Raw genomic sequence first — 23,289 nt, forward strand, 5'->3', positions numbered from 1 at the left:
TGCTGCAGCCACGCGAGCCAGGGCCTGGCCGTGCGCTCCAGCCCAGAGAGGGGGAAGCAGGAAATAAAGAGGCCACGAGAAAGGCCGGGCCGGGTGGCCGGGGACGCGGGCGGGCGGGGAAGCGGCGCGGGCGCGGCGGGGGCCGGGGCCGGGCGCGCGGCGGGAGCGCTCGGAGCGCGGGCTGCACGCGGCGCGCTCGGGCCGCCCCTCCTCCCCGCGCCGCCGGCCGCGGCCCAGGCTCCCTCGCTCCGCCACTCCCCGCCCCTCCGCTCTCCCTCCCGCCTCCCCGCCTTCCCCGCCCTCCCCGCCTCCTCCTCCTCCTCCCCCTCCTCCTCCTCCTCCTCCTCCCTCCCGGCCTCCCTCTCCCAGCCAAACTGCTAGCCGGACCCCAGGCCGCCTCCCCGCAGCCGCCGCCGCCCCGCCGCCCGGCCTCCCCGCGAGCGCTCCACCATGGACAGTCCTGTTTTCACCTTATAAAGATGGCGGTGCGGGATCGCTGCAACCTTTAGACTAATGACTGTCCGAAACATCGCCTCCATCTGTAATATGGTGAGTGGCGGCCACCGCCGCCTCGGGGGTCGCGCCCGAGGCGCGACGAGGCGAAGAAAGGGAAGCCCGAGCCGCACACCCGCGGGGCGCCGGGGTGGGGGCGGGGGCGGGGGGGGGCGCGCCGGGGTCCGTGCGGCGCGGCCAGAAGTTCCCGGCCCCTGCTCTCGGCGGGCGGGCCGCAGCCCCCGGGGCGGCCGCGGGGGAGGGGCCCGATCCCCCGCCCCCCTCCCAGCCCGGGGACCCGGGAGCTCGCCCGCGGGTGCCCGGCCGCGCCGCCGTGCCTCCGCCCTCGGGCTGCGGTGGAGGCGTCGGGGGGGGGGGGTGGGGGTTGGGGGTTGGGGGGATATGCCGGGGATCGGAGGCACCCATCCTGCCCTTGCGGTAGATAAAGCCCTGCCGGTCTCCCTGACCGCCCTCATCTCATTTTGAGTTCACTCCTTCAACTGTATTTAAAATTCACTTTGCAAAGGCAGCCGGTTGTATCTGGAGAAATTTGAAATGCAATAAAGCTGTAAAGAAGTGCAGAATTGTAGGTACAGAAGTGAACTTCTACCTGGTTGGGAAAGCACGGTAATTTGTGGTGGATGCCTCAATTTCCCCACCTGTGAAGGAGGGTCAAGGTTATTGGCGGTAACGCGTGGAGGCCCAGAGGGTGGGGCGGTCTTTGGGCCTGGAGGAGGTCTCCAGGGTTATCCTGCCAGATGCACTGCCAGACCCAGTAGAGGCTGGTGAGCAGGGGCGCAGGGCAGCAAGGGGACGCCATTGGGCTCTGGTGGGGCTGGGTCCATGATGTGGTGCTCACTTTAACTTGGGTTTCTCCCTTGGCTCTCCCTACCTTTTCAGTTTCTGTGGGAACAGCCTCCAGCCCTTTGGGTGCCCAGGGTGCGTCCTGCTGGCACCCCCCACTTGTCAGAGCTTTGCGAAGCCTCAGCTTGACCCCTGGCATAAAGCATTGCCCTCCTGTGCAGGGTGAGAGACTGTGCTTTGCTTCCATTCTCCAGGGTCCCCTTCCCTTCCATCAAAGCGTCTCACCCCCCCCCCCCCCCCCCCCCCCCGCCAAGCTGGAACATGTGTTCTTTTAATGCCAGTTGGGGGAGAACCTCCCTTGAAGCTAATAATACAGGCCCCTAAAGGGAATCTGAGAAGGCTTGATTGAGAAGCCTTGGGGTAAGGTGATCTGGCTACCCTGCCCCCGTCACACAGCTTTTTAAATCTTCTGTCCCACATTCTCCTACAAGATTAACACATGGTCAAGGAGCATTACGGAGCCCTGGGTTGTTAGCTCAGGACCCACTGGCCCTGGCTTCGGTTTTCAGCACCGTTGGACGTCGCTGCTGCCTTGGCCAGCAGAGCAAAGGCTGGGGCTTCCCAGAGTGATAGCTGCAAAGGTATTGGCCCAGGACCAGTTAGATGTGGTGGGTGGCCCCTGAAGCCGTTCCATTTCCTCCCTTTTCCTTCCTTCTCCACGCAGAGATGGGTCTCCTGCTCCTTCCTGTCTAGTGGCATTAACGTTGCTTGGTGCAGTGGAAAGGTGATGCCTTTCTTCTCTGTTTCTCTCTCTGCGAAGACCAGTTCCTGAGGGGAACTGTGAAACCAGAGCAGCTCTAATACTCTCTCGTGCTTGCTGTGTGGCCTCGGGCTTACAGGGCAGTGAGGCATGGTCCCAGCCCTTGGTGGCGTTCCTCTCCTGCTTGGATGTGGTGACACCTCTCTGTATTGAAGTAGGCTGGGAACTTGAGAGCTTACATGTCCCAAGAGGAAGCCAGCCTCCAGCTTTCCTCCCTCCCCCCGCCCCTCCGTGCTGCTGGGGCTTCTTGGCACACCTGGGTGGAATGTCACAACCAGTTTCCAGTAAAACTCAGGGAGGCGGACTGCAGGGAGGACGTGAGAGGTGCAGGCCAGTACTGTGTCTGGAGAGTCGACACCGTAAGTGCAAACAAAGGCATCAGGGTTAGCATCATCACCCGGGTGAAATGAGGATCCGGTAATTCCTAAAAAAAGGATTTTTCCGCTCCTGTTTAGACACTGTCTTGAGCGAGTGCAAGTCCTGGCTCTAACATGTACCCGTTTTTTGTCCTTGAATGAGTTGCTGTCTTCCTTATCTAGCAAAAGGGGATGACAGTGGCTCCTACCTCATCAGGCGTTGTATTAAATGAGCTCCTGCACTACACGGCCTGGTACCTGGCAAGTCCTCAGTGAGGGGCAGCTGCTATTATTAAGCTCTTTGTCGCTATTATGGCACCTTCCAATGGTTTAAAAGACCAATGAAGATGATGCGTTCTTGGACCTGGTGGAAGCAGCCACTACTGTAAACGAGCCCCAGGATCATTTATGCAAACCAAGCCGAGAGACTGTATGGGAAGGCTGGGATGGGAGTCCTTTACCCCGCCCCTTGTAAAAGGCTGCTCAGATCACCCCTGTCCCTCCCAGTCTTCCTTCCCACGCGAAAAGGCTTGCTGATGAGGCGGCTGCTGTCTTTTCACCTGGCCGCACGTACCTTTGCACCGGATCCCCCTTTAAATTCTTCACGATTATGAATTGTTTCCAGGTAGGTGTTGTCTGAATCTCTCTTCACTATTTAGCTTCTCTCTGGGGCTCTGACTGGTCTTTTCCACTCCGAACGTGGCTAGGTCCTCGCTGGTTTGAGTAGTTGTAGTAAGAGCAAGTGGCAGCTTCATTTTTTTTTTTTTTTTTTTTTTTTAGCAGGTCGTTTGGCATATTTTAAACAGGCTGATGTGTCTAGAAAGGGTGTTAAAAGATACCATCCATCCAGGTAAGACTTGAACAAGCCAAAACCTAGCACTGAAAAGTAGATTTGTTTCCTCTACCAGACAAGAAAGGACCCAACAGAGCAGAAACTAAACTTGGAGCAAATCCTTTATGTGATTGAGAAATGATCACCTTCTCTTTCCCCCCCGCACTTCTCATGCCGGTTTTAGATACAGGCGTTCTGGAGAATATCCGCACCCCTCTGCCTGTCTCCTTGCCCGCTGAAATTTTATTGTCTCTTGCAAGTTTCATGCTAGTTCCTATTTGTTTTCCTTTTACTTCCATGTGAACTCCTGCCGTAGTGATTCTTGATCAGCTTGCTTGTGTCAGCTTCGCCACACCGCGCATCTGGTTCAGAGAGAGTAAAGCTTGTTTGGCTGGTGTGTTGTAATTTTGAAAATGTACTAGCTGCTGCCAAGCATGAGGAAATGTCCCTCGTTGATAATCCTCTGATTTTTATCCAGATCAATGGATTTAACTTCCTGTGTATTTTTATGGCTCTACGAATGGAAAGGTTTGGTGTGGGTTTGTTTTTTTTTGTTTTTTTTTTTTTTTTTTTTTTTCCTGTTTTCAGTTTGAAGAGCTTGAGAAATTTTTCTAAAGAGGAAGCATTTGTTAGGAGAAACCAAATGTGCCCTCTAGAAATGGGACTTGTACCGATGCAAATTGGTCTGAATCATTGAATCTTCATTTGTTGGGAGCGCTCTAAGATGTACCATAGAGAAAATGCTGTGTGTCAAATAGACTACAGTTTCGTTCGCATAAGCAGCCATTTGTTGAGGACCTGCTATGTTTGGGTTGGCATAAACTATGTGTTGGTGCTTCATGAATGAGGGGAGTCCCTATCCCCACAGAGCTCAGCAATTTCGTATTTTGTGGGCATAACATTGGTAAAGATGAAACAATTTGCATACGGTGTGGTATCTGCACAGATGAACGTTGAACAGAATCTCAGAAGCAATACAAAGAAAAGGCTGATGAACACAGCAGGATGTTTCTTTAACGTAATTTGCATTTGACCAAAGTTGGGTTATTTTTTATTTTATAGTAGCGTAGCTTAGACCTGGCATCTGTTCCATGGCTGTCTCTTTTTTTAGGCATGAGTCTAAGGGTGCCTTTGGACAAGTTGTCGTATTTCTTGGGACCTTAGTCTTTCTCACCTTGTAAAACTCATACACTTTTTGGGGTTGTCCAAAGCTTCTCAGTGAACGGTATTTCTTAGAGTCTTTATAAAAAATCTCCATCTCCTAATTGGTTAGCAACCATTTGAGGACCGAACCAGCTTATTTAAAACTGTGTGGAATTTACCACATATTAGCATTTTTGTATTCATTCAACAGTCCCAGGATATTATTGGACACCATAGTGAGTGCCGTATTTGAATTGTTTTGAATAAATGAAGTCACCTTGTTATGAAGGGAAAGTAAATTGAGTAGCAATTTGGAACAGAGCTAGAGAATTTTATAGAGATCATTTTATCTTGCTAAGTCAATTGCCTGAGGCAGTATTTTGAGACTAGTTGGAAAAAATTTTTTAAACTATTCAAAAAGTATGTACATCTTATGATATGGGAGAAGACATAACTTATCTCTTCCTCTAGTACTGTTACTGTCGTTTCCCCTTCCCAAAGAGAATTGGAGACTCAGTTTAATGTATCAGCTAGGGGTCTTTAAAGTCATGTGTGAGGGTCTACTCCGATAGTGGTCAGAGTTTAGAAATTGCAGCCTGGGGTGGGGTGGGGTGGGGTGGGCTGAGGTTTAAAAAAAATTCTCATCTTCTGGCCTCTTGGTCTAGTATGTAGATGTTTGTGTTGGATCAGTACCTGACAATTAGGCCTATAGATTTTTCTCTGTTTTTTCTTGGATTCCTATATGAAAACAAACTTGAATGCCAATATTTAGTTAGCGTTATAGATTATAATATTATTTTCTAAATATCAACTTTGTGTTCCAGTTCACCCACAGAATAAAACCTGTTTTTTCTTTTAATGTTTATTTTGAAAGAGAGAACATGAGTGGGAGAGAGGCAGGAAGGGGGTGGGGGAGAGAGAGAGAATCTCAAGCAGGCTCTGTGCTATCAGCACAGAGCCCAACGTGGGGCCTGAACCCACAAACTCGAGATCATAACCTGAGCCGAAATCAAGAGTCGGTCGCATAACTGACTAAGCCACCCAGCCGCCTCCAAACCTATTTATTTTTTAACTAATGTGGAATTTGGGTATTTGGGGTTGTAATTGAAAGTATTTTTCAATTTTGATTCTCTTAGCAATTAAGAGAAATCTATAGTCACGTTTCCTTTTTCCCCAGCTTGTTTGTTTGAATGACTTCAGGCTTTATAATCGTGTTCAATTCTGTGGTATCAAAAGGTGTCTCTGGGTGGTTTTATCTCTAGCCTTCTCATGGAGCTAGCCCAAAGCAAACAGACTGGAAGAGTTTGGTGTATTTTAGTCTAGTTAGTGCTCTGGACCAAATATTTTAATGCAAATTAAATTGCAATTGTGGTGAAACCAATGCTAATCTAAGGGTTTGAAAGGCCTTGCTGATCTTTTAAGAGAAAAAGCCACTCCAACATGAACAAGCAGATACTTTTTTGAGACAAATAAATTCTGTATCAACAATCAAACCTGGCATTAAAGGCTTTTTGGAATGTTTGTGTTCGGAGATTGTTGCCAAGAATTTTGGGTATGTCATAAGTCCTCTACATGAGATGTTAGTTACTACAGTTTTAAGAATGGTTATTTGTGCTGGATATTTTTAAGAGCGTGTGGATGGAAACCTTGTTGGTTCCCAAAGCTTCACGTTTCACCTGTCGGTCCATTCTTCTCCCGCCCGTCCAGTTTTCATGCCACTTGCAGAGCCTGAAAATGCTTTAAAGTTGTTCAGACTTGGGACTCTTTTTCTGGGTGCTTACCTGGGTGGTAAATTTCAGGCACACAGAAAAATACGGAGAATACTAGAGTGAATGCCCGTGTGTTTCCATCCACCACCCAGTGAAGAAATAAAATATAAATACAGGCGAACCCTTCCTCATTTCACTCCCCCCTGCTCCAGATGGTGACCACTCTTCTGCATTTGGTGTTTATCCCCCGTTTGTATACTTTTACTAGATACGTGTATGTTCATCAACCACATGTAGTGTCACTTCCTCATGTTTTAAACATGCTCCCTGATAGTGAGATTGCTTTTGTTTTAAACTCTGATTTCGAGGGGCGCCTGGGTGGCTCAGTCAGTTAAGCGTCCGAGTTCTGCTCAGGTCGTGATCTCGCGGTTTGTGAGTTCAAGCCCCGTGTCGGGCTCCGTGCTGACAGAGCAGAGCCTGGAGCCTGCTTCAGATTCTGTGTCTCCCTCTCTCTCTGCCCTTCCCTAACTCGTGCTCTTTCTCTCAAAAATAAATAAACATTAAAAACAAAACAAACAAAAAAAATAAACTCTGATTTCGAGATTCATCCATTAAAGTCTACATGATTCTAGGTTATTAACTGCTCTCCATGCGTATGCTACAATATACTCACTTTATTGTTGATAAGCACTTGGCTTTACACTTTTCTGTGTTTGTCGTGACATTTTGAACTTGTCTCCCTGTGCATATGTTTGAAGTTTCTCTGTGGCATATACGTAGAAGAGAGATTGCTGGGTCAAAGGAAATGGGCATCTTCAACTCTTAATATATTGCCTGGTTGCTCTCCAAAGCAGTCGTGCCGATTTGCATTCCAACCAGCAGCGCTGGGGAGCGCCAGCGGCTGCACGTGCTTTCAAACACCCGACATTGTCAGACTTGATGTTTTGCCAGTCTGAAGTGGGATCTTTGTGGTTTAAAATGTGCACTTTCCTGTTTACTAATGAGGCTGGACATCTTTTCGTGTGTTTATTGTGCTGGGTTGTTTTTCATCCAGCGACTCCAGGGCAGTTTTCCAGGGCTTGAAAGTCAGGATTGCATTGGTTTTGTCTGAAAATAAGGAAAGGGAGGATGCAGGGGGAAAGTGGGGAGACCAGAGAACAAGTTGAGAACGGTACGGGTGGAGTGGAAGATACAGGTTGACGGAATGATAGAAAGGGGCTGAAGACTTGCAGCGACAAGACTACAGACTAGAAGGGAGAAGATACGTTGAGTGTTGAGAGTAAATTCGTGATACGTCGCCGGTGAGAACGACAGCGAGGCTGGACTTACAGAGTTTTCCTGTTTACCCAGTTGCTTTCGGAAGTTCTTTTAGAAAGGCAGTGTATTTCTCTGGAAACAGTGCTGCCGTGAACGTGCTCACGCCTGTCTTCTTTGCACACGTGCCTTCGTTTCTCCAGGATGTAGGCCTCGAAAGGAAAGTGCTGCTCTGGGAGTGTGCCCATCCGGGGCTTTACTAGGTGTCGCCAGATTGCTCCCCAAGGTGGTTGCATGAAATGGAGCTTTTTGGATGTGTAGCTTCTGGGGCCCTAGTCTCAGAGTTTGTGACTGTACAGAGGTGTAGGTAGGTCCGCGGTGGGTTTTAATCACCCGCGAGTTTTTTAAGTGCCACCGCTGATTCTGAGGAACATCCCAAGCTTAGACACCAGGGTGTTAGATTGGCGGCTCCTCAAGGTTATCTTCTTCACCGGCATATTCAGCGCAGTGCCTGGCACATACGTGCCAGAGGCTCAACCAATGATTCCTGGCTGATCGAATGAAGAGCTGGAGCCTGGGAGAATGGGAGAATTGCCTCGGAGGGAGGTAGTGCTCCTCGGATTTCGGATTCCGTCGTCCACCGGAATTCGCTGGTGAGCTTGTTAAAATGCAGATTCTGATTCGGGAGGCCTCTAGTGGGGCCTAGATTTTGCATTTCTAGCGTGGCCAGATTGTCCTGGTTTGGGAAGCACACGTAGAACGGCAAGTCCCCGGGGAAAAAAAGAAAAAAAAAAAAAATTTTTTTTTTTTCTAAAGTGAGGAGTTTGGGATTCGGAATCCTGCTTGGTAAATTTCAAAGCCTGTCTCCTCATCTCTTGATAACACAAAAAGGCAGGTGATAAAGTACCTTTCTCACAGCATTCTGGGGAAGAATCAAAGACGATCTTGCTGCCTATGGAAGCATTTTGTGAACTGCGATGCCCTCACACATTCTACTTTTCATAATTATTCTCGTTCTTTTAGGGAATTAATGTTTTCCCTCAGGTTACCCAAAGCACAAAGCTGTTGTTAAAAGAAGTTGAACGGCTTTAGGGAAAGCAGCTGATAAGTTCAGGTAGTTTATAGATACACTGAAAACCACAAAGGATAACACACTGACGTCTGAGAATCACTGGTTTGATGGAATTCTGCTCTCATTTGACCTGCTGTCTACGTTTAGTGGGCATTTTGGGAGGAGTGGAGTTGGGGGAAGGAGGTCAGGCAAAGAGCAGAGGCAAAATTCACCTTGTGTGGTTCTGACTGCGGTGCTGGGATGTGGGGTTCCCTCTTCACTGGTTTGTGGTAAGGGGAGGAACGGGACTAGAGAGAGGCCCAGAACTCTCTCCCACTCAGCTCTGCACTGTAGCAGGTGATAGGACAGTAGGGAGGCTCTCTAGTTTATTTCCCCAAGTCAGACACTTCTTACAGTGAGAGGGGGATGCTCTAAATAGCTATTAGGCATTAATTGATTTACTGTAGGTGTAATCAAAGCTATTCAGGGCAAACCAGGCCTTGTGGTCAACCCAGGGTTAAGCCACCAAAGGACACTGTCATTTAAATGCAGCATTTCAGGGTGCTTTATTTATTGGGGATACTGCCTCATCCACCTGAGAAGAGGCAGTGTGGTGTAGAGAGAGGAGGGCAAATAACAAATAAAATAAAAGGGACATTCAGAGCTAGTGTGTATTGTATGCTGCAGTTTTTTTTTGTTTTTATTCCCAGTCTTCACTGTATCTTTTTTTTTTTTTAATGTTTATTTATTTTTGAGAGAGAAAGAGAGAGCGAGAGAGGCGGTGGGGAGGGGCAGAGAGAGAGGGAGACACAGAATCCAAAGCAGGCTCCAGGCTCTGAGCTGTCAGCACAGAGCCCGACGCGGGGCTTGAACTCACAAACTGCGAGATCATGACCAGAGCTGAAGACAGACGCTTACCAATTGAGCCACCTGGGCACCCCTTCACTGTATCTTTGAACCACTTGAATTTAGTAGTAGTTTTCCTTGAATCTGTCCAACTTTTAATTTGGTCTCATTCTGTGCTAAGACATCTGTGAAGTAATGGGTTTGGTGAGCTAGTTATATGCTTTTGTAATGCATATCAGAAACATAATCGCTATAGATACAAATATCAGATCATTATGTTGTACACCTGAAACTAATTTAATGCTGTATGTCGATTATACCTCAATAAAAAATGCATAATTGCTAGAGTTAAAAGTGTTCATAGTTGTGCCACCTAAGATTATCTAACCTCCCACTGGGATTCATGGTTCCTAGTTTGGGAGGCATTGGCTCAGATAAGAGGTTCTTTATGGTGGTTCAAATAACCGACTATTGGAGGAACACTTGTGGTTTTGTTGTTGTTGTTGTTTGTTTGTTTGTTTGTTTTTTAAGTAATCGCCATGCCCAATGTGGGTCTCCAACTTATGACCCCAAGATCAAGAGTCCCATGCCCTACCGACTGAGCCAGCCAGGCGCCTCTGGAGGAATACTGTTACAGTGGTTTGTAGGTTACAGGTTGGCGAGCTTCCTTGGGGGGCAGGTTAACAAGTGGAGTAGATCTGGTTGGGGTTTCCACACTGTTGGTGGTTGAGTGTGAGAGTTGCCAATGCTCCCCTTTCAGAGACTCTGCTTGTCACCCATAATGTTGGTGGCAAGAGAACTTCCCTCCCTGTGGTATTGTGGGGCTGAAATGGACTCATTAATGTCTGGTGCTTAGCCCAGAGCCTGACCATTTTACTACTCTTGCCTTCTAGTGCCCCTGTTTTTCCCACTAGCACTGCAGTCCAAAGGATGGAGTGGAGATTGCCTTGGGATCTGAAGTCTCAGGTTCCAGTCTTGATCCTGCCACTTTGTAGCTTTCCTAACATGGGCAGGTGACTTAGACCTCTTTGGGTTTGCACACTGCAATCTAGCACGGCTTCCAGTCAGAGACTGGACTTGTGGGGAAAGCCGGGAGGGGACAAAAGGAGGAAGAAGCTGTGATTTCCCACTGAAAGGTCCTGGGGAGGCACAGTGCAGGCAAAACTTTTGTAATCATCGGTCAGGATACAATGTTTTTCCCTTTCCTGATAATGAGAGAGGGTCATCTAGTCAAAGACTTTTCATCACCTAATAAGTGTCTAACATACCCTCTTGTACTACCTGGCATCTGCAGTTAGGTGTTCCTACCTGAGAAATACATAAGTAACTGAGCTCAGTTTCTTTTTTAAAAAAAATTTTTTTTTAAGTTTTTAAAAAGGTAATATGAGTTCCTATGGTAGAAATTTCAAATTGTACAAAAGGATATATCTTGAAAATATAGCCAGCACCCAGTTGTTATAACTGGCCTGATTAATATTTGCAGTTTCTTCTGCTTCCATTCAGACGTATCCTATGCATATACAAACGAATATGTTTATATTTCTCTCATAGTTTTTATTTTTATTTAAAAAATTTTTTTCAATGTTTATTTATTTTTGAGACTGAGCGAGAGCATGAATGGGGGAGGGTCAGAGAGAGAGGGAGACACAGAATCTGAAGCAGGCTCCAGGCTCTGAGCTGTCAGAACAGAGCCCGACATGGGGCTCGAACTCGTGGACCATGAGATCATGACCCGAGCTGAAGTCGGACACTTAACCGCATGAGTGACCCAGGCCCCCCCCCTTTTTTTTTTTTAATTTTTTTTTAACTTTTATTTATTTTTGAGACAGAGCATGAACGGGGGAGGGTCAGAGAGAGAGTATTTTTGTTTTTTAAAAAATGTTTATTTATTTAGAGAAGAGAGAGAGAGAAGGGGCAGGGGAGGGACAGAGAGGAAGAGAGAGAATCCCAAGGGGACTGACTGTGCTGAGCGCGGAGCTGATGCGGGGCTCAGCCCCATGACCTGGAGTTCATGACCTGAGCCGAAATCAAGAGTCGGGCGGTCAACCAACCGACTGAGCCACCCAGGCGCCTCTATATTTCTCTCATAGTTTTTAAAAACACAGGTAGTACCTCCGGCATATACTGATCTATCCTGATCTGCCCCTTGCTTTTATGCCTTGAAGGTGGGTCTGTGCTAGTAGTAAGCGAAGAGCATCCTCATTCTTTTTTAATGGCTACAGAGTATTCAGTTGCTTGAATGTATTGGATTCACTTAAGCACTAATGGGCATAAAGGTAGTTTTCCACCCTTTGGTTTTTACAAACAAGGCTATAGGGAACGTATATCCTTATGTCCATAAATCATTTTACATGTGTGGGAATATAGCTGTCGGCTTACTTCTCAGAAATGGATTTGCATTTGTAACTTTGACGGATTCTGCCAAATTGCCCTCCACCAGCAATATGTGCGACTCTCGTTACCCACAGCCTTGCCAAAGCAGTGTGCTATCCAGAAACCTTTTGATCCTTGCCAGTCAGGGGAAAAATGGAGTCTTAGTATATTTTTAGTTTGCGTCTCTCTTGTTAGAAGTGAGCTTGAGCAGCTATTCACGCGTTCAAGAAAACCAGCTCTATTTCATTTAACTGTTTTGTTGTTGGCAATTACTTTCGAAGTCTGTAGAGAAGGACCAGTTTTATTTTTATTTTCAATCTGTGGCAGACTGATATTTTTATAAAATACAATAAAAAAGAATTATTAGCAAAACAGAGTTAAAAACTCCAAAGATACATAAGCACACAAACCCCTATTTTTTTTAATGTTTATTTATTTTTGAGAGACAGAGCACGAGTAGGGGAGGAGCAGAGAGAGAGGGAGATACAGAATCTGAAGCAGGCTTCAGGCTCTGAGCTGTCAGCCCAGAGCCCTATGCAGGGCTCGAATTCACCAACCATGAGATCATGACCTGAGCCGAAGTCGGACACTTAACTGACTAGGCCACCCACGCGCCCTCAAAACCCCTATTTTTTATGATTAACTTGACAGATACAGAATTACTCTATCCATTCATTATATCTGTTTTTACTTTCTGAACTTAGCTCATGGCACTATCAACACTTTGGGTAATATTGCTGTAAAGAACTCCTGTCGTTTCTTTTTTTCCATTGCAGCCCTGTTTGGGGATGAGAGAAGAGAGCACAGAATTCTATATTTTATGTTTCACAATCAGTACTAGATGTTTTCGCTCCATGAGAGTAGAATATCTCTGGTGGTGCAGTACTGATCCAGAAGGGCAGGGTGCCATGCAAACCCATCGGGTACCTTAACCCCTTCGGTTCTCCCAGGCTGTAACATGGAATACTGGTGTCCTGGTTTTTCACTGGATGAAGACCTTGAACTTGAACTACTAGACAGGGTTGGGTGGAGCTCAAAATCACCCGATTAGTCCAATTTGCAGAGTTGACCTCTATGACCTGGGATTTTGCCAGTATCCCATGCCATTCATGCTGCTTTTCTAGGAAGTGATGGGAGGGGTTCCTGGGTGAAGTAAGAGCTTAAGAGACCTCATAATCAAGGTGGCACATTGGTGGCTTTGCAGAACGTTGGATTGGGGATGAGTTTCTCTTCTAGCACACTGAGTTAGTGACTGTGGGTGAAATTTCCTTTTTCTCCCCCTTCAGCCAGAATATAGACACAGACCAGTATCTTTTGTTCTGCTTTTGAGTTGAAATTTTATCTTTGCATGAGGACTTTGTTGCGCTGTCTCTAGGCATGCGGAGAGCTATTTTACAAACCAGAGTCTCTAGCTGCTCTTTAATGTCCCTTCCTGTGATGACTTGGGATCATTATGTATCCCAGGGTCATCTTTCTTCAGTAGCAGACGTTTTTGTTTTGTTGTGTCATGATCATTAAATTAAATCCTGTTGAGATGTTTTTCTGCGTGTTTCCCCCTACCCAATATCATAGAGGGCATGGAAATGTCATGCTATCGTGGTGCAGAATGAAGATGTGTTCTCACTGCCTTCCGTGGATGATGGCTCCCGGGGAAAGCCGGCAGAGGTCCGGGAGGCGGGTTAGTGCTCGTGCCAGGAGTTGGGGCTGCAGCGTGTCAGGATTTAGGTCGTGGGTTCACAGCAGACCTCTGCTTCATACTAACACCTGACCTTGGCGAGTTCCTTAACCCCCCACTAACCACATTTCCCTCACCTATGAAATGTGGTCCCCGGGAGTGGTTTACCTGGAAGGAGAGTTTGGTTCAGTGTTGCTCACTGGGCCTGGGTGACCTGTCTGCTCTCTAAGCAGAGAGATGTTGCGTAGTCGGTGGTTAGCGTTCGATGGTTAGGTGATGAGGTGATGTGTGACCAAGGGCCAGAGAGCACGTGCTCAGGAACAGCTCTGGCTCCCTGCCTAGTCCCTATAATCTGCAGCTATGGAATTATGAAAAATACAAATGAAAAGATCATCTCCCTTGCCTGGGGGTCAGGAGTTTGGGCTCTGAATCTGAACGGCCTATGTTCAAGTTCTGTCTCCTTTACAGACTGAGTGAAGGTGGGCAAGTTCCCTCCATTTCTTCATAAGTAGAACAGGGGTAATAAACATAATCTGGCTTGGGCTAGTGGACAAAATTAAGTGAATATATAGACATGAAGTTTCTGAATGAGTGACACCTACCACTTACTCTTCCCCATTTGCCAAATTTATTCAATTAGCAAATTTATTTAAGTGCCTTTTATATGCCAGGTGCTCTGCTAGGTGCTGGCAAAGGAATCAGATGTAATAAGAGTCTGTTCTTGTCGAGTTTATGGTCTAGTGTAGAGATTAGCAAGCTTTTCGGTAAAAGGCTCCATGGTAAATATCTTGGGCTTTCTGGGCCATAATGTCTTTGTCACAACTACTCTACTATCATATTGTGAAAGTAGCTACAATAAGTAAATGGATGACTGTGTCTGTGTTCCAATAAAACTTTATTTACAAAAGCAGTTGTGCCAGATTTGGTCCATTGATCATCACTTGTCAACCTGTGGTTCAGTGGGAAAACATGTTAAGTAAGCACAAATATGTTATCAGAAGTCTTGATAGGTTTTATAAAATGGAAATCTCACAGGATTACATAAGAAAAAGGTCAAGAAAGGTAGCTTTGAAGAAGTGACATTGAAGCAAAATGGTAGGAAGGTAGCCAAAGGAAGAAAGGGCAGCTGCAGCAGGCATAGCTCTAGTGGCCAGTTTTAAACTTGCCACACCAGTTGTTAGCTAAGAGGCTCAGAATTACAGCCTGCATTTCTGTCTTTTGGAGCACATTGGATATTTTGAAGTTTTCTTTGAGTTAAAACAGAAATGGGTGTCTGACTTTGGCTCAGGTCATGATCTCACGGCTTGTGGGTTTGAGCCCTGCATCGGTCTCTGTGCTGACAGCTGAGAGCCTGGAGCCTGCTTCCAATTCTGTGTCTCCCTCTCTGTCTGCCCCTCCCCCACGCATGCTCTGTCTCTTTCTCAAAAACAGGTAAACATTAAAAAAAAATTTAAACAGAAATGGGAAATTTCCCCTGAAATATAATTCATGCCACTTGTCTTCCCCTTCCCACCTCCCTAACTCCTGTTATAATCTTAACACTGAGAGATGAGCTGTATTAATATATTAACACATTTTGGGGCACCTGGAGCATGTGACTCTTGATCTCAGGCTTGTGAGTTTGAGCCCTACATTGGGTGTAGAGATTACTTTAAAAAACTCTAAAAAAGGGGCGCCTGGGTGGCTCAGTCAGTTAAACGTCCGACTTCAGCTCAGGTCATGATCTCGCGGTCCGTGAGTTCGAGCCCCGCGTCGGGCTCTGTGCTGACAGCTCAGAGCCTGGAGCCTGCTTCTGTTTATGTGTCTCCCTTTCTCTCTGCCCCTCCCCCATTCGCGCTCTGTCTCTCTCTGTCTCAAAAATAAATAAATGTTAAAAAAAAAAAACTCTAAAAAAAAAAAAAGGTGTAAAAAAAGGTGTGTGTGTGTATATATACACATATATAAGAGATCTATATAAAGTATATATACAAGGTATACATATATACATATAAGGTATATATACACATATAAAAGATATGTCTGTATATATAAACAAACACATTTTGTTATGCATTCTTCTGATAGGTTATTTTCTCTATGCAGGTGTTTTCATTATATTGTCAGTATCTAAAAATTCAGAAGTTAGAGTAGTAAGATTGCACATTATTTCATTATTAGGTATAAAACGTTTTACCCCTTAGAACTCATTTTTACTTTTTGATGTAGTTTTTCTCTTTTTGCCTGGTTAAACTTAAGATTCTTTTCTTTTCCTATTTGGCTAAAGATTCACAGACCTTAAAACCATTTTGGGAAAAAAAATCTGTTTTCTTATTGACTACATCCTGAGTTTTTCCCGATTTCCAACCTCAATTGTACATTTCCTTTAATTTTTTTTTTTTTAACGTTTATTTATTTTTGAGACAGAGAGAGACAGAGCATGAATGGGGGAGGGCCAGAGGGAGAGGGAGATGCAGAATCTGAAGCAGGCTCCAGGCTCTGAGATGTCAGCACAGAGCCCGACCGACATGGGGCTGGAACTCACAGAGCGGGAGATCATGACCTGAGCCGAAGTCGGACGCTTAACTGACTGAGCCACCCAGGCACCCCTGTACATTTCCTTTAGACGGGTTGTACCATCTTACAGTATTACGTAGAGATTTTACGGAAAAGGGCACGTATGTTGCTCACTATGGACTATTTGAAGGGGTGCCTCAGAGTTAGGGGTTTGTCTGTACAACTTTGTGACCCCGTCAAGTTTTCTCTTTCTGCCATTCTGGGATTCCGAGGGGACTCTGCCTGCATGAGAGTCATTGCAGTGCAGTGTTTAGGAGCATACTGGTGTGAGTTAAACCCAGTTCTGTTCCTTGACTGTGTGAACTTGGATCAAGTTACTTACCTTCTCTGGGTCCCAGTTTTCTTCTCTTTAAAATGGGAACAATCGTGGCATTAACCTCATGGAGTTAAATTTAGAGGATTAGAGGAGTAAAATGAGTAAAATACACATCAGGTCCTTGGAGCAGTGACTGCAGTAGGGAGGATGATTTGTGTTATCCGTTGTTATTATTACTAGTTACAGCTGGGGAACCAGTGGCCCTATTCCTCCTTAACCATCCTTGAATTCTGGCAAGTGGCTCCTGACTCATCCTGAGATCTTGGGCTGTATCACTTCATTTTTGTTTCACCCTCTGTGTAAGGCTGTAGGAGTGACTTTAATCAACAGAAGTCAGGGAAACCTAGTTTTTTTGAAATCTAGTTCTTTATGTACTTTTGTACTTGGAAAACTTACTTGATAAGTAGAATAGCCTTTTGAACATAGACCTAAAAGTATGTCTTTGGCAACAACATTATCTTCTTCTGTCACATATTTTATTTTATTTTAAAAAATTTTTTAATGTTTACTTATTATTGAGAGACAGAGAGAGACAGAGCACAGCTGGGGGAGGGACAGAGAGAGGGAGACAGAATCCGAAGCAGGCTCCAGGCTCTGAGCTGTCAGCACAGAGCCCGACGCGGGGCTCGAACTCACAAACTGGGAGATCACGACCTGAGCCAAGTCGGGTGCTTAACCGACTGAGCCACCCAGGAGCCCCTCCTGTCACATACTTTAATTCCGGCTTTATAACTGATGACTTATTCTGTGTATACTTGGAGATTTTTACATGTTCTCTTTGGCCTTTTTTGTGTGTGGCCCTTCTTTACTTTGTAAAAACTTGAAAGAGAGGTTGCCTAACCTAGGATGCCGACAAATGGGCTGTCCTGGGGTTATCTTGGCCAAGTAGGCTTACTTCTCTGGGCCTTGAGTTTTTTCATCTGTGAAATGGGTCTAGATGATCTCCAAGGGCTCTTCCTGGTCTCTGTGGCTTTTGTTCAGGCGCTCCCATAGTCTGGCAATATTCTCATTAGCTTTTATAGACCTTGCAGTGCTGCTGTTCTGATTATACCATCCTCCTGAGCAAGATTCTATCTCCTTTTTGTCCCCCACTGGAAGAAGTCCTAATATGCTTTCCTTATAAACTGCCTTTAAAATCACTTTAAAAAGAAATGCCTTTCTATATCCATCTATGCATTTACGATTCATCCTTCCCGGTGGCGGTGGTTGTTTATTTGGTGGTTCTGTAGCCCCCCCTCGGCAGGCACAGGATTGCTCTCAGAAGTGCTCTGAAGAGCTAACATTACAGTCTTCTTGTTGGAACTTGTCCCAGTTCAGATTCTATTTTTAATAAAGTGTGGTGCATTGTTTTTCAAAGGTTACCAAATTTTTTACTGATGGAAATAAGATCTTTATGTTTCTATACCTCCAGACCCTGTGATTTACCACCATTGATAAGTTCTTTTGTTCAGCATCTGGTCATGGAGTAATTATTCTCAGTGCCTCCCACTTGCCTTTTGTGCCTGTGGGCTGGGTGCTAGCAGTGGGAGTGTAGGCGTTGGGATTTGTAGTGTACCTTGCAATTTGCATGGTGCTGATGACATTTCCAGTTTTGCTTGATTCTCCCTGTTACCCTGAGTAGTGGGTTGGCCCGATTCCAGCTCCTCCCCCACCCACACCCTCCCCAGCCAGGAAACCAAGGCCAAGAGACAAGAGTGACCAAAACCAAAGGCAAATTCACACCGGGAGGAAAAAATGGCCAAATACAGTCTGAATTGTGTGCTGTGGGCTCGAGATAACTGGTCTGCAGGATATTAGTTTGCTAATTTTCACTAACTTTCTTTTTTTTCTTTTAAAATTTTTTTTCAATGTTTATTTTTGAGAGAAAGAGACAGAGTGTGAGTGGGGGAGGGTCAGAGAGAGAAGGAGACATAGACTCTGAAGCAGGATCCAGGCTCTGACTTGTCAGCACAGAGCCTGATGTGGGGCTTGAACTCACAAACCATGAGATCATGACCTGAGCCTAAGTCAGACACTTAACCGACTGAGCCACCCAGGCGCCCCCATTAACTTTCTTTAATGACAAAAATAACAATGCCCAGTGTAAAAAGGGTGAATAGTTGGGAAGAGAACACGAAAAGCCCCTTGGTGGCCTCCTCAGTTCCCAGCCCTGCTCCTAGACCCTGGTGACTAGTGTTCATAATTTCCCAAGTATTCTTGAAGGGGTTTCCATTAGAATGTAGGCACGGAGGGGCGCCTGGGTGGCTCGGTTGAGCATCTGACTTTTGATTTCATGATCGTGAAATCAAATCAGGTCAAATCGGGACATGATCTCTCAGTTTGTGGGTTTGAGCTTCACATCGGGCTCTGCGCTGACAGTGGGAGCCTGCTTCGGATCCTCTCTGTGCCTCCCTCGCTCAGGCACGCACATGTGTTCTCTGCCTCTCTCTCTCGTTAACAAAAAAGAAAAAATGTAGGCATTAAACACAGGCCTGGCCTGCGTGTGCTGTGTGCCTCAGATATAAGTGCTGGGCACAAAGCAGGGCTCGGTGTCCGTTGATTAAATGAGTGGCATCTCCAGCATCATCCTGCACATTGTCACTCGCCAGCACGTTTCTACAGATTTTCATAGCGGGACTTGTATGGCAGCTTTACTTCTTTAAATAGCTGCATGGTATTCCATTGTATGGATTACTATAGCTTTTTAACCAGTTCAAGCTGTTTCTAACTTTTTCTGTCACAAACCTTGCTCTGAGGGCCCTCTGAGACATTGACTGAGGGCCCTCTGGGGACAACATTGGTTGTTCCCCCTGGTATCCATTTTCCAGTTCTTGTTTTGTTTTTTGTTTTTTAATGTTTATTTATTTTTGAGAGAGAGGAAGAGAGAGAGAGAGAGAGACCGAGCAGAGGAGGGACAGAGAGAGAGAAGAGGACAGAGGATCCAAAGTAGCCTCTGCACTGACAGCAGACAGCCCGATGCAGGGCTTGAACTCACAAGCCGTGAGATCATGGCCTGAGCCGAAGTCAGACGCTCAAACGACTGAGCCACCCAGGCACCCATTTTCCATTTCTGATGTTAGCTGGTCATGGCCACTCACACCTGCCAAGTCCCCTTGCAGTAGGTACGGATACCATACAGGGTCCCCGGGTGGGGGGTGGAGGTTGTGTGGGTGAAGTTTCCTATTGCTGCTGTAAAAAATTACCACAGACTTCAGAGCTTCATTTGAAGCTCCAGAAGTCAAAAATCCTAAAGTCAAGGTTCGGGCTAGCAGCACACCTTCTAGAGGCTCTAGGAGAGAATGCGTTTCCTTGCCTTTTCCAGTTTCTAGAGGCTGCCTACATTCCATCGCCCAGGAACTCTCGGAACTCTGCTTCTGTTGTCATGTCTTCTCACTGACTCTTGCCTCTCACCTCCCTCTCCTGAGGACCCTCCCTTGTGGTTACACTGGGCCCACCCAGATAATCCAGTGTGATAATCCATCTCAAGATCCTTAAATTAACTGTACCTGCACAGTCCCTTTTGCCGTGTAAGGTAACAGATTCACAGATTCCAGGGATCAGGGTGTGGAGGGGCCATTATTCTTTCTGTCACAGGGACTACCAGAGCCTGGGGGTAGTCAGTGAAGAATGCCCTGAGAAGGATGATGGGGTACAGCCAGGTGAAGAAGCTGAGGAAGAACCTTCAGGTGGTGAGTGGGATGGAATTTGAGGTGTCCTGATCTGTATGAGGAATGGAACGAAAGGCTGTTGTGACAGCCAAGTGTACAAGGGAGTGGGTGGTGAGAGGTGACGCTGGAGACAGCAGGGGAAGTCACTGGAGGGTTTTAGAGTAGCTTTGTATTTACAAAGAACACTTGTGCTGCCATGATGACGGTGGGGTTAGAGGTGGGTATGGAGGGTGTTGGAGGCCACATAGGAGGCTGTCGTAATTCAGGTGAGAGATGCTGGGGGCCTTGCCTTGCTCGTGGCAGAAGATGAAAGAGAAGCGGATGGCTCTGAGAGATTGAAACCACAGACATGGTAGTGGGTGGGTCGGGCAAGACCCCCAGGCTAGACCAAGCGTCGGCCAAGAAGGTGGCAGCATTGTCATTTGTGGGGAAACACCAGGAAAGTGTTGGAATTGGGGGGAAAGAGAAGGGAATGCTCTAATTTGGAGTAGATTGATTTTGAGGGCCTATGAGACAAACCAGTGGAAATGTCAATATTCATCCAGTCTGAATGAGCTCAGAAGTTTTCTGGAATGAAGATGAAATTGGAAATGGTAGCTGCTGATTGATGCCACATGAGTGGTTATTGCCTGGACCCTACAGAGAGGCATGGAGAAGAGGGGAGAGGGCCTCAGTGCTTGTAGAAAGCCCAGGGTAGCTAAAAGCGCCCTCTGTAGTTGGCAATGTTTCGAGCTCATCAGGGGTGAAGTGGCGATAGAATCCAGATGAAGAAATGTGGAGGTGAAGAAACAGAAGAATCTTAAAGAGTATTATGGAAAACTTCCAAAAATTGTATTAGCTTCCTATTGCTGCTATAAGAAATTAGGATTGACGTAGTGCCTTAAACAACACAAATTTATTGTTTTATAGTTCCGGAGGTCAAAGACCTGAAATTGGCCTCCCGGAGCTAACATATAGGATGTATAAGTTTGAGTTCTTCCTGGAGGCTCCAGCAGAGACTGTTTCTTGCCTTTTCCAGCTTCTGGAGGTTGCGTGTGCTCCTTGGCTCCTGGTCCCCTTCCTTCATCTTCAGAACTAGCAAGGGCCAGTTGAGTCCTTCACACATGGCATCACTCTGATCTGTCGGTCTGCGTGTTTCCCACTTTTAAAGATGCTTGTGATAACATTGGGCCCGCCAAGATAATCTGGGACAGTCCTCCTATTTTTTTTTTTTAATGTTTATTTATTTTTGAGACAGAGAGAGACAGAGCATGAACGGGGGAGGGTCAGAGAGAGGGAGACACAGAATCTGAAACGGGCTCCAGGCTCTGAGCTGTCAGCACAGAGCCCGACGTGCGGCTCGAGCTCACGGACTGCGAGATCATGACCTGAGCCGAAGTTGGCCGCTTAACCGACTGAGCCACCCAGGCACCTCCAGTCCTCCTATTTTAAGGTCAACTCATAAGCAAATTAATCCCATCTACAAGCTGAATTTTCCTTAGCCACGTAAGGTAATGTATTCACAAGTTCTGGGGATTAGGACATAGATATCTTTGGGGGATCATTACTCTGCCAGTACACATGTATGTTAACGTATAAACAGAATAGTATAACGAGCCTCACGTACCCAGCACTCAGCTTCAACAACACAGCGTGTCCTCACTTCTCCCCACCTCACCACTGGTTATTTAAAATAAATCTTAGAAGTTATCTGACTCATCTGTAGATGTTTCAGAATAGAGTTCTTTAAAGAAGTTGAGCTTTCATGGGACAGTGATGAGGGGGAGGTCACTGGGGAGATGTGTGGGAGAGTGTGCACGTGTGCGTTTTTAGTGGGGGAGGCAGTTAGGCATGCTAAATTCTTCACTTTGACATTTGCAGCACTGGGCAGAAATCACATCATGTTAACACCCTCTACGGGGCCCTGTAGTAGGCATGTTAAATTCTGACGGGAAGGATCTAACAGTGGAGGAGAGACGGGCTTGGACAAGAGACGTGTCCGTCATTAACAGAGGGAGGCATGTAGGTTTGAAGGTTTGGGAATGAGAGTTCCTCTCTGCTGGTTTAATTTAATCCAATTAAAAAAAATGTTCCCCTATTGAGTAGGAAGCCAGTGAGTGGGGCAGAGGGGAACTAGGGGATGTTGAAGATTTGAGGAGCTCCAGGAAAGTTGGAAACAGTCACTGTGGAGAGAATGAGTGCACTGAAGAGACATTATTGGAGGTGGGACATGTTCGGGGCCTGCTTGGTGAATTCAAGTGAGTCCAGCCGGCATCGTTGTGGGACTTCTTCCGTTAGCATTGCACGTCTCTATGGGTGTATGTTCAGAGATGGCGGACCATTTGGCTCCTACTGGCTTAGTTTTTTGCCAGGTGGTGTGACCAGAGGACAGGGTTTTTAAGAGCAATTGAAGTCATGCTCCCTGGGCTCTATGCTGAATAAGAAAGAAGAGGCGTGACAGGATCAGGTGGGGTGAATGTAGCCATGGTGCTGGGATGCTTAAGGAAGCTGGCAGGCAGAGCGGAGCCTGGATTGATTGTAGGGTGGTGACCAGGTCCAGAGGAGCTGGAGTGGAGTGGAATAAAAAGCCAGCTGGTAAAGAGGACATCCAGTTACCGAGAGAGCAGGCTGTGGGAATGCTCCTCCACGGGGGTATTGAGATGACCCCGGATGACAGCAGGAGGCCGAGGGGAGGGTGAGGTCGGCTGTGAATGGAGGTCAGCCAAGAAAAGGAGATGGGAAGGGCCTTGCACAGACCTGGGAGGTGTGGACCTCAGGAGGGCAGGTGTTTAGCACAGGTTATTCCTCTTAAACATTGCCCTCCGTTTGGGTAATCACCTCCCCAACTCTCTCCCTCCAGTGGGAAAATATTAAGTTAGGTAGAAAAAAGCAGACTCGATCCAAGAATTCCTAAATAGCGAAAATCATGGATTAACTTGAATATATGGCTACCTCATAAAAAGAGATTTAATGAGCTCTGTCTCCATGTGCTATACTTTTATATCTGAAATTCCTCCCGGGCTCTAAGCCATATATTCTAATGTTGCTTCAGATATGGCCGTGGGTGTATTTAATATGCATTATTTATATTGATTTATGATTGGGATGTGGCTTTTTTGAAAAATTTTATTGGTTTTTGTCTATACCATAAAATCCTGCTGTAATATTATAACTGCTGTTTAAAAGACTCAGCCTTGTATATGGCGTCGCTTATTGTGAAAGGTGATGAAAACCGCGCGCGCGCGCACGAGAAGACAGTGAAACTATCAAATATGCACAAATGACCACTGAGCTCAAAGTCTCAGCTGACAGGAAAGGGAATTTAGATTGGTGGGCTGTATAATGGACCTAGAAAACACATGAAAACAGGATGTTATGATAAGGGAATAGAATTGGCCATTTCTGCTGCAGTCCCGTTTGCTCAAAATTGGGTTATTTT

General features: G+C 46.3%; 1 protein-coding gene across 1 annotated transcript in view; it reads left to right on the forward strand.

The window, feature by feature from the left end:
- Positions 1 to 370: 370 nt before the first annotated feature.
- Positions 371 to 23,289, forward strand: part of USP46 (ubiquitin specific peptidase 46) — a 61,360-nt gene continuing 38,441 nt past the window's right edge. Inside the window, exon 1 of the mRNA XM_042936399.1 lies at positions 371 to 549. Coding sequence (XP_042792333.1) covers positions 514 to 549 — 36 coding nt within the window. The 5' untranslated portion in view covers positions 371 to 513. The remainder of the gene's footprint in view (positions 550 to 23,289) is intronic.

Source organism: Panthera leo, chromosome B1 (genome assembly GCF_018350215.1).
Source record: "Panthera leo isolate Ple1 chromosome B1, P.leo_Ple1_pat1.1, whole genome shotgun sequence".
NCBI classification, from domain to species: domain Eukaryota; kingdom Metazoa; phylum Chordata; class Mammalia; order Carnivora; family Felidae; genus Panthera; species Panthera leo.